This window comes from Tuber melanosporum, assembly GCF_000151645.1.
Source record: "Tuber melanosporum whole genome shotgun sequence assembly, scaffold_15, strain Mel28".
In the NCBI taxonomy this organism is placed as follows: domain Eukaryota; kingdom Fungi; phylum Ascomycota; class Pezizomycetes; order Pezizales; family Tuberaceae; genus Tuber; species Tuber melanosporum.
Genome location: NW_003298808.1, coordinates 962282 through 974520, shown reverse-complemented (window position 1 = coordinate 974520; position 12239 = coordinate 962282). Strand labels below are relative to the sequence as shown.

General features: G+C 48.9%; 1 protein-coding gene; it reads left to right on the top strand.

Annotated features, from left to right (window-relative positions):
- Positions 1-2027: 2027 nt before the first annotated feature.
- GSTUM_00004787001 (uncharacterized protein) lies at positions 2028-4712 on the top strand. XM_002836555.2 has 10 exons: positions 2028-2207; positions 2258-2579; positions 2649-2752; positions 2816-2896; positions 2965-2978; positions 3044-3077; positions 3150-3219; positions 3287-3541; positions 3595-3667; positions 3746-4712. Exons 1-10 carry the CDS (start codon positions 2148-2150, stop codon positions 4512-4514), a joined length of 1782 nt encoding a protein of 593 aa, XP_002836601.1. The 5' UTR covers positions 2028-2147; the 3' UTR covers positions 4515-4712.
- Positions 4713-12239: the final 7527 nt, after the last annotated feature.

Genomic DNA, 12239 nt, shown 5'->3' with positions numbered 1-12239 from the left:
AATGCTCGAGCACTCCTTAGCTACAGCAACTGGATAGATCCGGGAGAGGAAGGTGGCGGGGGCTAGGTTTAGGCCTCGATCCTGTTAGTGATGGAGAAACGAGAAGAATTAGTGATTATTCATGAAGCGGCGAGCCACTGAACACAACAAGACAGCGCCTCCTTCCCCAGCCCAGAGGCCAAGCCCGCCAATACACTCGCCTGTTCAGCGGAAAGGAGTCTTCCACCCCTCTTTCATCATCCTTCAACGGCACCTCTCGGAATAGCCCAAAGATAATCAGAGCTTCTACATAGTCTTATGATCTGAGGCCTCCCCTTTATCATACAACATGGGTACGTCGTGGCCGGTTTTGTTTAGAGGGGGGGGGTTGTGTGGGGATTTTTTGTTTCAAGAAGCGAGTAGGATGTCATATACCATACCTATTCGAGTATGATACTGCCAAATATTCTCCTTTCACGGGAGATTGGGGGCTTGCTTTCCCGTGCTAGCTAATACTGCGTTAGTTTTACAGCTAGGGGAGGTGGTGGGCGTTCAGTGTTTCCTTTCCGTTTTGCGACCGTTTCCCATAGTCTACAAAAATGGTGGAGAAGCGGGGCGGAACGGTCGTTGCCAAACAGGCAGGGCTTTAGTTCCCTCAGTCTCTTCAACTTTGAAAACTCCAACTTTGTATTGTAATCTTGGAAACAGAATCACCTCTCCCCTCGTATCTTATACTAATAGGGGCTTGTTTTAAGTCCTCACAACTTATCTGATATTAATAAAATTAGCGCCATAGTATTGGCAATTGTGAGGAATTTTCTGGCTAGGGGTTGTGGGGGTTTTCCCGCTACTTGAGTGCACCACGATAACCGAGAGCTTGAGATCGAGATTCAGTACCGTATTATAGCAACATAATTTTTGCACTGCAAACTCCTCTAAATTTGGAGGTACCTTTTATCTAAAGTACCCACTCAAAAATTTTCTTCCGACACCGGGTTTTACACCAAATTTGGCGAAAAACGGTCATTTTCAGACCGACAGTTCTCAACGCTACCCTGTTGAAAACACTTTAAATTCCTCCCTTAGCTAGATAATTGCTATTAATTTAAATATCTAGAAGTAGAACTGTAGAGAATCAAAGCTGTGCTTATTGTGGCCTGTGTGAAAGTGACCTAGATTTTTGTATGGGGCTCCATACAAAAAAGTACATGACAACCAATACCTCATACCTAGATGACATTTCTTCCATTTCTTTTTAATATTTAAATTTTTTATAATATCCCCTATATTATCTACAGGTTTTCCCAATGCGCTGCCAAATTTTGGCATATTCTCCTTGAAATTGTGCTGTGGGAGAGGGTGGTCGGGTTGGATACTTTTGGTGTAAAAAAGGCATCGGACGAAAACTTTTGAGCTAGTACTGTATCTACCACTACCATAATCCCTAATATTGCGCCATAGACATTTATCAAGAGAGCTCGTTACTTATGAGCGATGTAATCTAGATAGACATTAAGGCTCTAGCAAATTCTCTTAATTTTTACAGAGCGATGGTGCTGAGGGTTTGCAATATGGAGATAAACCGCAAAATTGGGGGGGGGGACGAATTTTGTCGCCACGCTCATAGCACAGTGATCGATTGACCATGGATGGCTATTGTTCAAGAAATACCGTGGACTACGGTATTATACGGTATGACGCTAGCCTTCAGCCTATCATCTTTGCCGCCCTGCCAATATTATGTCACCAACATCGCTAAGTGTCATGTCAACCAACGTTCCAAGGTAGACTATCATACTGTACAATAGACGGTCCCTGGGTCGCTTTATTATCTATTCCCATGTCTGCAGAGAAGGAGCCTATACTAATGCAGTACTTTCACGGCTTGCTTTTTTGCTCGGTTGTGGTACTGTACGAGTATTGCTCGAGTACCAATATGCGTTGAACTGCGTGCTGGATAGATAGCCAAGCTTTCGCTATCATACAATGAGGCGCCGAAACATGTGACGTCACGCCATTTATATCCCAGTGCCGGCGATTCAGAGTGCCGATACCAAACAGAACGCCGGCCGGCGGACAAGATAGATAAATCCGAATACCCCGCTTTATCACAGCACCAAATTTCCCTCGAAGCGTACCGCCATTGCAATACTCAGAGAAGGAAAACAATGCCCGCCCCACAAGTCTACCCCCTACCAGCGAGAACCCCCCTACCCTGCGCACTAGAAGTCCCCTCCCCCCCATTCCCCTTTACAAAACTCCAGCTAACCTCACTCAGGGCAGGGCTCTCCTCTCAACCCCAACCTTCAACAAAGGTTCCGCCTTTTCTGCGACTGAACGCGCAACCTTCGCCCTGGAAGGCCTGCTCCCGAGCACCGTCCAAACCCTGGACCAGCAGGTCCAGCGTGCCCATGGCCAGTACTACGCTTGCGGCAGCGATATCGCTAAGAACGCTTTCCTGACTAGTATGAAGGAGCAGAACGAGGTTCTGTATTACGCACTCCTGGCCAGGAACGTTAAGGAAATGTTGCCAGTCGTGTATACGCCAACCGAGGGGGAGGCGATTGGGAATTACTCGAGGATGTTTCGGAGGCCTGATGGTGAGTTTTTGTTTTCCCTTGCATTGATTTTTGGGGGGCGTTGGGGGGGAGAGGATTGATGAGATTTAGGGTGTTTTTTGAATGTTTTGGAGAAGGAAAAGGTTGAGAGTGTGTTGGCCGAGTGGGGGGGCGAAGGAGATGTTGATTATATTGTGGTTTCGGATGGGGAGGAGGTGAGTGATTGTCGGCCCAGTCTGGGAAGGGGAGAAGGGTTAATGCAAGGGGGGGGGGATTAGATTTTAGGGATTGGTGATCAGGGCGTTGGTGGGATCGGGATTAGTATTGCAAAGTTGGTACTTATGACATTGTGTGGTGGGGTATGTATAGTTGGCTGAGTGCACTGCGGGTTTTGGTTGAGCTAATACATTTCGGTTTGGTATCATAGCTTCATCCAAATAGGTAACATATTCATTGTTGTCCCGCGATATCATACATTGAGATGGAGGGCTGACGGCGCAGCTTAGAACCACCCCAGTAGTCCTTGACTGTGGAACAAACGTATGATAGTGTAATTTCCGATTTCACCCTCTTGAAGTCCAGACCCGATAAGATAATACTAACCAACCCCAGAACCCAGACCTCCTTAACGATGAACTCTACCTTGGCCTCCGCCAACCTCGAGTTCGCGGAAAAGAATATGGTTCCCTCCCCCCCCCCTTCGCTCTATAACCCCACCCCTTCGCTCTCACTCATGCATTTGATACTAGACGACTTTGTAGACACCTTCGTACAAGCGGTTCGCAAACTCTTCCCCAATGCCACCCTCCACTTTGAGGACTTTGGCCTAGGAAATGCAAGGAGACTTTTGGAAAAGTATCGGCCGGAAATGACCTGCCTCAACGATGACATCCAGGGAACCGCCGTTGTGACTATGGCAGCTATAACCGCTGCAGCGTGGGTGATAAAGATGCAGGTGAGTGACCTGCGGGTTTTGGTATATGGCGCTGGGACTGCAGGGACTGGTAAGGTGTATCGCCCATGGATCCAAGAATGAGTTGTTGAGGAGGGTGTGTAGGCATCGCGGATCAATTCCGCAACGCAGTAACTGAAAGTGGGAAACCTATAGAGGAGGCAGTGAGTCAAATCTGGTATTACATCTTCACCATTCCCTTAGCCTTCACCAATATGATAATATCATAATCATACTAATTTGACTTCACACCTAGGCTAGTTGACAAACAAGGCCTCCTCCTACACTCCCACTCCTCAACCCTAACCCCGGCACAAAAGCCCTATGCCCGCGCAGATTCCGACTTCGCCTCCGTCAACACAAAGGATCTATTATCCCTAGTGCGCTCCATAAAGCCCCACGTCCTAATCGGCACAAGTACGCACCCAAACTCCTTCACCGAGTCCATCGTGAAGGAAATGAGCAAACACGTGCCCAGACCCATAATCCTCCCGCTATCAAACCCCACACGCCTACACGAGGCACGCCCTTCCGATGTGCTCACATGGACGGACGGGAAAGCGCTGGTAGCGACGGGCTCGCCCTTCCCCCCCGTCACGCTTGGGAAAACCGGGAAAACCTACGACATTGCCGAGTGCAACAATGCTACCGCTTTCCCCGGTATTGGCCTCGGCACTGTGCTCTGCCGCGCAGACAGGATCTCGGATAAGATGCTGCTTGGCGCGATTAGGTGCCTTGCGGAGCACGCACCTGCACTGAAGGATCCGGATGCGCCGCTGTTGCCCGACGTGGCGGATGTTAGGGGGGTTAGTAAGGATGTAGCCTGTGCGGTTATTAGGTGTGCGGTTGAGGAGGGTCTGGCTCGGGTCGCAGGGATTCCCGAGGAGGAGGAGGGTGAAGGTGGGTTGAAGATGTGGGTAGAGATGCAGATGTGGGAGCCTGAGTATAGGCCATTGAGGAAGGTTAGGCCCGAGGAGAGTTCTAGGGCGGCACGAGGTGAGTTGGGGGTTGGTAGGAGGGCGTAGCGGGCTGTGGTGTTGTGATATCGACCTAGGTTTGGCTGGGGTTTACAAGGATTTAACTTGGCTTTAAGGAGGAACTCAGTAGGCGGGGGCGTAGACAGACAGAAATATCATACCATCACTGCTAATACCCAGCTAAAATTATCAAACCCGCAAGAGAAGAGACTGTACACAACAAAGAGGAAAGAAGAATCCCAAAGAGTTGGTGCGATTTGTGAAGGAGAAAACTACCTCAATAAACAGGCGACAACTAAATTCCTCTACACCCCCCCCAACTAATCCATCCATCGCAGGGAAGCTAATCAATCGGCGAACCCATTCCGCACGCGCTCACCGTGCTCGTTTTCCATCCCCTGTTCACGCTCTTTCCGAATACCCTAATCATGATGCTGGAAACGTTCGTACTAGGACGTATACGTACGTGTTATGACACTGGAATGCTCTGGCGCTGAAATTTTTCTCCCTGTATAAATTTCTTTCCTTCTTGTTTTTCCTTTCCTCTTCTTGCCCTCTCTTCAACCCTCAGACAGTCCAAGCGAACATCTCTACCCTCAATCCAATTTCTTCATTCCCTCCCCTCCCCTGGAGCCTCTTCCCTTCACAGTAGAAAACCCCCGATCCAATCTTCACGACCATCCTCGACACAACCGTTCTCCATTCTCAACACATGACGAATACGCATACCGAGTGACGTTCAGTGATCCATAGCGAATTCTACTCACGTATTGTCGCCAAGAATGCCCCCGTCAGCCGATATCTTGCGGGAGCCCTCACCAAATTTTCGGCTTGCGGAGGCATCCTCGGTGAAGACGGGTGAGTAGGGTAGATAATAATATGGGGTTTCAGTCGCTGCTAAGTCTCCGCTGCAGCACGCATACCCGAGGTTTTCGTTTTCCCTTTGGAAAACAGTAAAAAAGGTTCTTGGGGATAGAGGTAGGTAGGCAGGTATGGATGGCATTCATGCAGGATGTGGAGATCTGTAAGCACCAATTATATCACAATGGATTACCCCCTTCCTTTACAATTCTAGGACACGTACCGGCAAGAACACGCGGCGCTTCCGTCGTGCAGTTTCTTCAGGGCGGTGAGGGGGTCGTTGCAGGCAAGAAGGAATTTAGGGACAGTACAGAACAGTACTATCGGGCCACAGTCAAGCCATGGGCACTCGCAGCAAAGGCAACACTCCAGGACATTTCCCCCATTCCCTCTCGACCGAGGGAGGAAAACACCGACGCAGTAGCCTCAAACCCTCCATTTGACGGTACTAATCCTGAAGAGACCGGGAGATGGCTTGCTGCTCACCTTGGGTAGGGTGACAGGCACTTTTCGACCGGGAGGAGGTGGACAGGACACAGCCAGAAATACCCGAATCATCGCACAAATAAGTCCAGAAGCCGCAAGTTCACAAACCCCCCACCTAAAAAACACCTACGGTCCCGTACTGTCATGCCTGCGGATGCCCCCCCACCCCTGGTATGTTGCTCGCATCCATGTTTTAGGAAGTAATCCCTCATGTCCCCCCCTTACATCGTGTATCGTCGTAGTGCGCTTCCCTGTACTACGTTGCGATACAACCATAACTCACGCGGGCTACATTGCCAACCTTTTTTTCCCCCAACCCCAACCCCTCCATACGATAACATAGATAGGTATCAAAGGAACCAACAACGATAGAGCGATTACAAAAACAACAAGGCCAAGACACGAGATTGAAATTGAAAGGGGTGGTAGGGAAAAAAAACCCCTCATCTGCGCTAGAATGTTGTTCGAGAAGTATGATAGACAACCACAAAAAATCCCTAACCGTGCACGAGCACGCTACAATACCTCCCCCCCCGCCCACGGAAAAACCCCGTAACCTTTGCGCATGCTAGCCTTTCGAAAGGGGGACCAAACAAGCTTATCACCGACACCTTGGCGCTCTGACGGGCTGCGGTAAGGGATGGCTTTGTCCGACCTTGGAACCCCTCTAGGCTTGGTGCACTGTACTGTAGGATGGTGTGGTGTGGGTGTAGGGGTGCCGCGTGGTTGGCGGGGGATACTCGAGTGGGGTGGGGGGATCTGGATACCGGTAGTTGGTTCTTATCAGATTATCGGATGTCTTTTTTTTTTCTTTTTTCTTTTTTTTGTTGTACGATACAAGTACTCTTATATCATAAGGTGTTATATAGTAAAGGTGGTGGTGGGTGGTGTGGGATGCGATACTGATAGAAGCACAGTCGGGTGATTCCCGGGTGCTGTGGGTGATTCCCGGGCGCTGTGGGTGTGGAGAGGTGGGGGATTTTCTCGGGGTTGGCTTCTTGCATCTATCTATCATACTCGAGTACTCGTACAGTATCATACGGATGGGGGAGGGAGGAGGGAGGCTACAGTTTGGAAAGGCAAAGGATTTTTGCTGTATGATGTGTGATAAATTTTTGTGACCCTTCCATTTTTTTTTTGCTCTCTGGGGTGCAATTGTCAAATAAAAGTGCGACAGATATGAGCGGGAGAGAGTGGCACTTGTACATCTGTTAGTGCTATATACAGAGGTTGTCTAGCCTTATCTAGTCTATAACTTGGTGCTTGATATTTGTATGGGTGTGATGGAAGGGGGGGGATTTGTGGGTATGACATGCATAGCGAGCTCGTTGGTTGTTGGTCGGTTCGTGTGATGGCAAGGTATGTATCCTATGATACTTAACGTCTAGTATTCGAAGGTTGTGCTCGGTCGGTACCTTCACGCCCCTGTGATTCCCTTCCTCACTTTCCACCAACTTCCCCTCCTCCGAGATTTCGCTCGTACTCCCTCAACACACCACCCATGTCAGCCCCCCCTCCCTCTCTATCCTCTATCCATGCTGTGATGGTTCACACTAGGTTAGAGTGAAAAACACTAACGCTAATGCCCTGTCGAGAGCCTCCCCTTCCTACCATCACATGGTCCATCATAGGATCCCTCCCTCCCTCCCTCCCTCCCACCAATTAAGAAGAAAAATAAATTATCGGGAGCGATTAGTTGCGCAAAAACGTGGTTTTCCCTCCTGTCTCACCCCATCTAGGCACAAGGGCTCATGAACCGGGTATCAAGTTAGTTCCGATTTTTCCTCAAAAAAGTAAGTCCAAGAATGATGCCATCTCACCTGTCGGCCTTTGTGCTCTCGGATGTATTCCTTTTCACTTCTGTTTCCCCGCAATTCTTCTGATCTTGGAATAGTTTCGACAGCCTGTAGTGATACCTGGACAATCGATCTCTCAGGGTAGTGGAAGAGGGTGACTGAGATATCACTACTATGGTTAGCTCTGGCGTGGGAGTGGAAGGTAAGGAAGAGGGTGGATGCACACTTGCACAATCAAGATGAAATCACTCCCCTTCAGAGAAAACCCTCATCCCATCCAAGCTTTCTCTCACAAGCCCAACGTGAATGCCCCAGGAATCCCCTATCCCACAGGCCAAATGCACATACCGGTACTCGAACGAAAGGTAAAATGCTAATAATCCTATCCCCCACCTCTAAAGTGAAGTGACGAAGCTCGTAAGACACGCGCACGCACGCGCACACAAAAGAAAGAAAGAAAGAAAGAAAACCCCAATAGCTCCCTTCCGAAAAAGCAAGAGAAAAACGATTCAGACCTCCAACCCACCAAGAAGCCGCCTATCACGCCTGCGGGTCCCTCAAGCTCAAGAGTTGGGGGATAGGATTAATAAACCAATTGCTGCAGACGTATTTCTCTCCTAACATGTAAAAGTCGAATATGCGCGCAAGCCAAAAACTCTATTAATCCCACCCCCCAATCCTCATGCCTAAAGGGCCCGCAGATGCGATACGCGGCTTGCCCGGGGGGAAGAGGAAGGGGAGGGAAAAGGTGATCTTGCTCGGGGGGGGGGGAGGGGAAGGTAGTGGAGGTGCCCTCGGGCTCCTTCTTTCTTTGACGTTTTGTTGTGTCCCAGTAGGTCTTTGGGGCTTCGTGATGAGCTAGAGGGGAACGAGGGGGGGGGATATCTGGCCCTTTTTATAACCGGCCTCCCGAGTGTAATAACCCCCAGCACAATAGGGAAAACTACCGGCTCACCAAAGGAAATCCTATGGCCAAGGAAAAAGTGAAGGAAATGTTGCGCAAATGCAAGTCTTCATTTTCGAGGTGTGGTATTTCTCCTCCTTTTCTATGGCTCCCCCGGCTTAACCAATTTCGAATCCGCTGGCATTCGATCCAAATCTCTCAGCAGGCTTGACCAAATCTACTCGCATGCTAGGCGTAATGGAAAAAACACCCCCGCCATTTAGCGGGCCGTTGGGAAGTTGAAGCGGGTCCTATCTACAGGAAATATACTTATCCTGAAGCTAGACTGTTAGCACACATCTATTTGTTCCGTTGACGGTGTAAGCGCCCGCGTTAGTTGGATGGAGGTTCCGCGCCAACCGCGGGTATTTCGTTTTCTGCTCACTTGCGCGCTATGGTGCTTGACTTATTCAGGGCTTCTTCTACCTGAGTGGCCGGAGTGCCGAAGCTTGGAGAGTACAGCCGCGTCCATAGGGTTCTCCTACCCTCTTATGCCTCAAAATCAACACATATTAACAACAGAACAGCAGGGCCCTTTTAGGTAACTCTTTTCGGATCGGCATCTAGGGGCATTGTAGACTTTTATCACAATTCGTTTTGCTGAATGATTGAACGAGAGCGCTAGTGAAGCCTTTCCAAGCGCTAATGGTGCCTGTGAAGGTACAGGGACCTCGCGGACGCGGCTGTAACATTTCGGTGAAGAATTAGTGCCTCTAGTTTACTCGGAGTAGGAACCTTTGGCCGCTAAACTCAGTTGAGCAGAAATCACAATCGAGTGATCAGCTGTGTTTTGGTAGCTCCGGAACACAACCTATATCACAGGGGTCGTTTTGTTCACGAAAATGCAGGATGTAAGCCAAACCAGAGCTTAAATCGCTATATCTCCCGCACCTGAGAAGGGTTCGGCAACTCAAATATGACGGCTCAAAAAAAAAAAAATTCTGCTAGCACCTTGTTCCTCCAGTTGAAATAGGCGAAGCCTAAAGAAAATTTTAGCCGCAGACGCTAATAATTAGGCGCTTGCTACTACCCTTTTAGGTACAGCGTGGGTATAAATTCTCGTACCTAGCCATGGGCTTGCATAACAGTTAGGATTCTACTGGAAATGCAGATTTACAGCGCCAGTAATTCCTGCATATAGGAGGTGGATCTTGCATTGAGGGGGTGTTTGACGTAAGTAAATATATACCGATTCCAACTACCTTCGCTAGTACTTTTCCAATCCATTGAGGGGTCCGGCATAAAGAGCCGTTCAGAGAGGCTGGCTTCGGGTTCCACGGGAACTGGCTGCTCGTCCAGCCGCAGAGGAGCAACTCACAGCAAGTAGATCATTGATTCGCTAGCTTATCTCCAGAGAGGTGTAGCCGATCCTAACTTCATGCCGCCTTTGTGTTAGTGCACTTCCCGCGGCACTAGCAAGCAACCTGAGGGAGAGGGAATTCCGAGCCCCGAAGGAACTTGCTCACGCCTTGAAATTGTGTTCTAAAGTTGCCATAGAACCATGATAGTCTCATTGAGAACTCCTAGGGCTAAATTTATTAGCGGGGATTAATTCACGGAGTTTTCACCAGGCGTAATGTGAATAGGCAGTGGAGATTTGCATATGCACATCAAATCAATATCATATAAGAAAGAATGGACCCACCCACCCTCAAAAATGAGCCCTGAGCTCAGGCTACAGAAGGTCGCCGAAGTCCAATATAAAGCTAGCTGAAATACCTTACATCCAGTGTAGACTCAGAACTTAATCGCTGACCTTGCATAATTGGCCCCCGCACGGCTGTGGGCCTCGCATGCACCTCCTGCTTTTTTTTGCGGGCATCATAGAAGAGTTCTGTTTCGGATTCAATCAGCACCACATGTCTTCCCTGTTACCACAAAAGAGTGATAAAATGCTTTCCACCAATATTTCATTGGATAATCGCAATCACAAGGGGTTCTCGAAAATGGCTCAGGGCGACACCCTCAAGATTAAGTATCCTTTGAATACAGTATCCGAGAGGATCGGGATACCGTACTGGATAAATCCGATATGTTAGACTCTGATCCACGGTTGAGCACAAGCTATGCGTATCTAGTGGAACCCCAGGTTCCATACCCGTCGGAAAGCGGGAATTGCCAGCACGCCTACGGATAAACCGCCCGTCTAAGAAGCCCCTTGCCTTGGTTTGTGGTCCTGCTTTGGAAGGAAAACGAGGAAATTGTGAGCCCTGATTCTTAGGCGTTCCGCCCAGAGTCACACCAGATTCCATCATCAAATATCTCCACAAAGATTCCCAGTACTTCCTCGGGCAATGTGCAAGGGCTAAAAAGAAATTTCGGGGGAGATAACCGTTTTCACCCACTTAGAAATCTAATCCTGTCTAACCCCCATCATCAGCTCCGGAACCATTATTAAAGTTGGAGTTAGAAGTGAGGCCTGCTTAGAATGGCTAAGTCAAACCTCTTGTTTATTTTTTTTCATCGCCTCCATAGTCCCCCTCATCATGCCAGAGGTACTCTCGAGGGCCAATAAGCATATCTGAGGAGAATACTGGTATGTAGAGCACCACACCTTCTCGGCTCAGTTTGCTGTGCGAAAAGCAAGGATTAAGGAACTCGGAGAATTCTTGATGACGAAAGAAAATTTAGACAAACATCTACTGCCGGGGGAAAAAGAAATAGCTTCCCCATCAAACCCACTCTCAGTATCCCTGATACTAAAGCGCAAACGAGGGGACAAACTTCCGAGGCAGAGAGGTCAAATTAAGCGACCTAGCCTCGCGTTCGTCACATAACCATGGTCGCGATGCGGACCCAAATCGCTCACCTCAGCGATTAAGCCTGGAACAGCCAATTGAATTTCCCAATACCTCGCCAGGCGCACACAAAGCTGAAACTGGCATTTGCTTGCGCCAGCTACCGGTATAATCCTGTGGGGTTCCTAGAAAAGCTGTCTAAATGTACATGCCGATTCCTCGCCCCATCATTCTCCATCACTCGGACCCCGATTGCGGCCCAGGCCCCTAAAACCCCCCCACTTTTCCCGGTGCCATTTCAAAGCTGCAAAGCGACTTTCTCAAGAACAGAAGGTGCCCTGATCCACTATCCGCCCTCAAGCCATTGGCAACTAATTACCCCTACTTGCTTGATGTTGGTCCTGATATCCGGTCATTTCAGTTTGGGGTGGCTTGCAGATAAGAAAAATACACGTAGAGTTGTTTAAAATTGACAAGGTTCAGTTCAGAGGCCTATCACAGCATGTGACATTTCGTCCCTAGCCAGCATCGAGCATTTAGGAGGCTAGTTGTCAAAGGAATCTGACTGCAGTATCCGATGTTATAGCATCTTTTCCCAGTCTTGATGAATACTGAGGAGAGAAATATTGGCAATTAATTTGGGAAACTAAGTTTAAAAAAACAAGCATAATGGGTTGTAGCCTCCCCAGGGCTAGGCTCAGGACTTCCATCCACCTAAAATTATCGTGGGTCCTCAATAATCACCATCCCAATGTCGGGCCTTTCCAAGTGTAGAACGTACCACATAGTAGATTACCCCTATCGTTGAAAAGACCTTCGGGCGGCAACAAGTATCCCCCATACTCACTTTGGACTACTGGTGAAATTCACACAGCTGTCGTGCAGAGCTATGCATCCCCAGAAAGGTAAGGCTAGCGATGGCGTATACTCAGCTTCCCACCCAAGGCCC

Bases quoted from the DNA above. Each gene is read 5' to 3' on its own strand.
- GSTUM_00004787001 (XM_002836555.2), top strand. From the start codon at position 2,148: ATGCCCGCCCCACAAGTCTACCCCCTACCAGCGAGAACCCCCCTACCC. The intron at 2,753-2,815 runs GTGAGTGATTGT...GGGGGGGATTAG, and splicing joins TGGTTTCGGATGGGGAGGAG to ATTTTAGGGATTGGTGATCA. The intron at 3,668-3,745 runs GTATTACATCTT...CTTCACACCTAG, and splicing joins GAGGCAGTGAGTCAAATCTG to GCTAGTTGACAAACAAGGCC.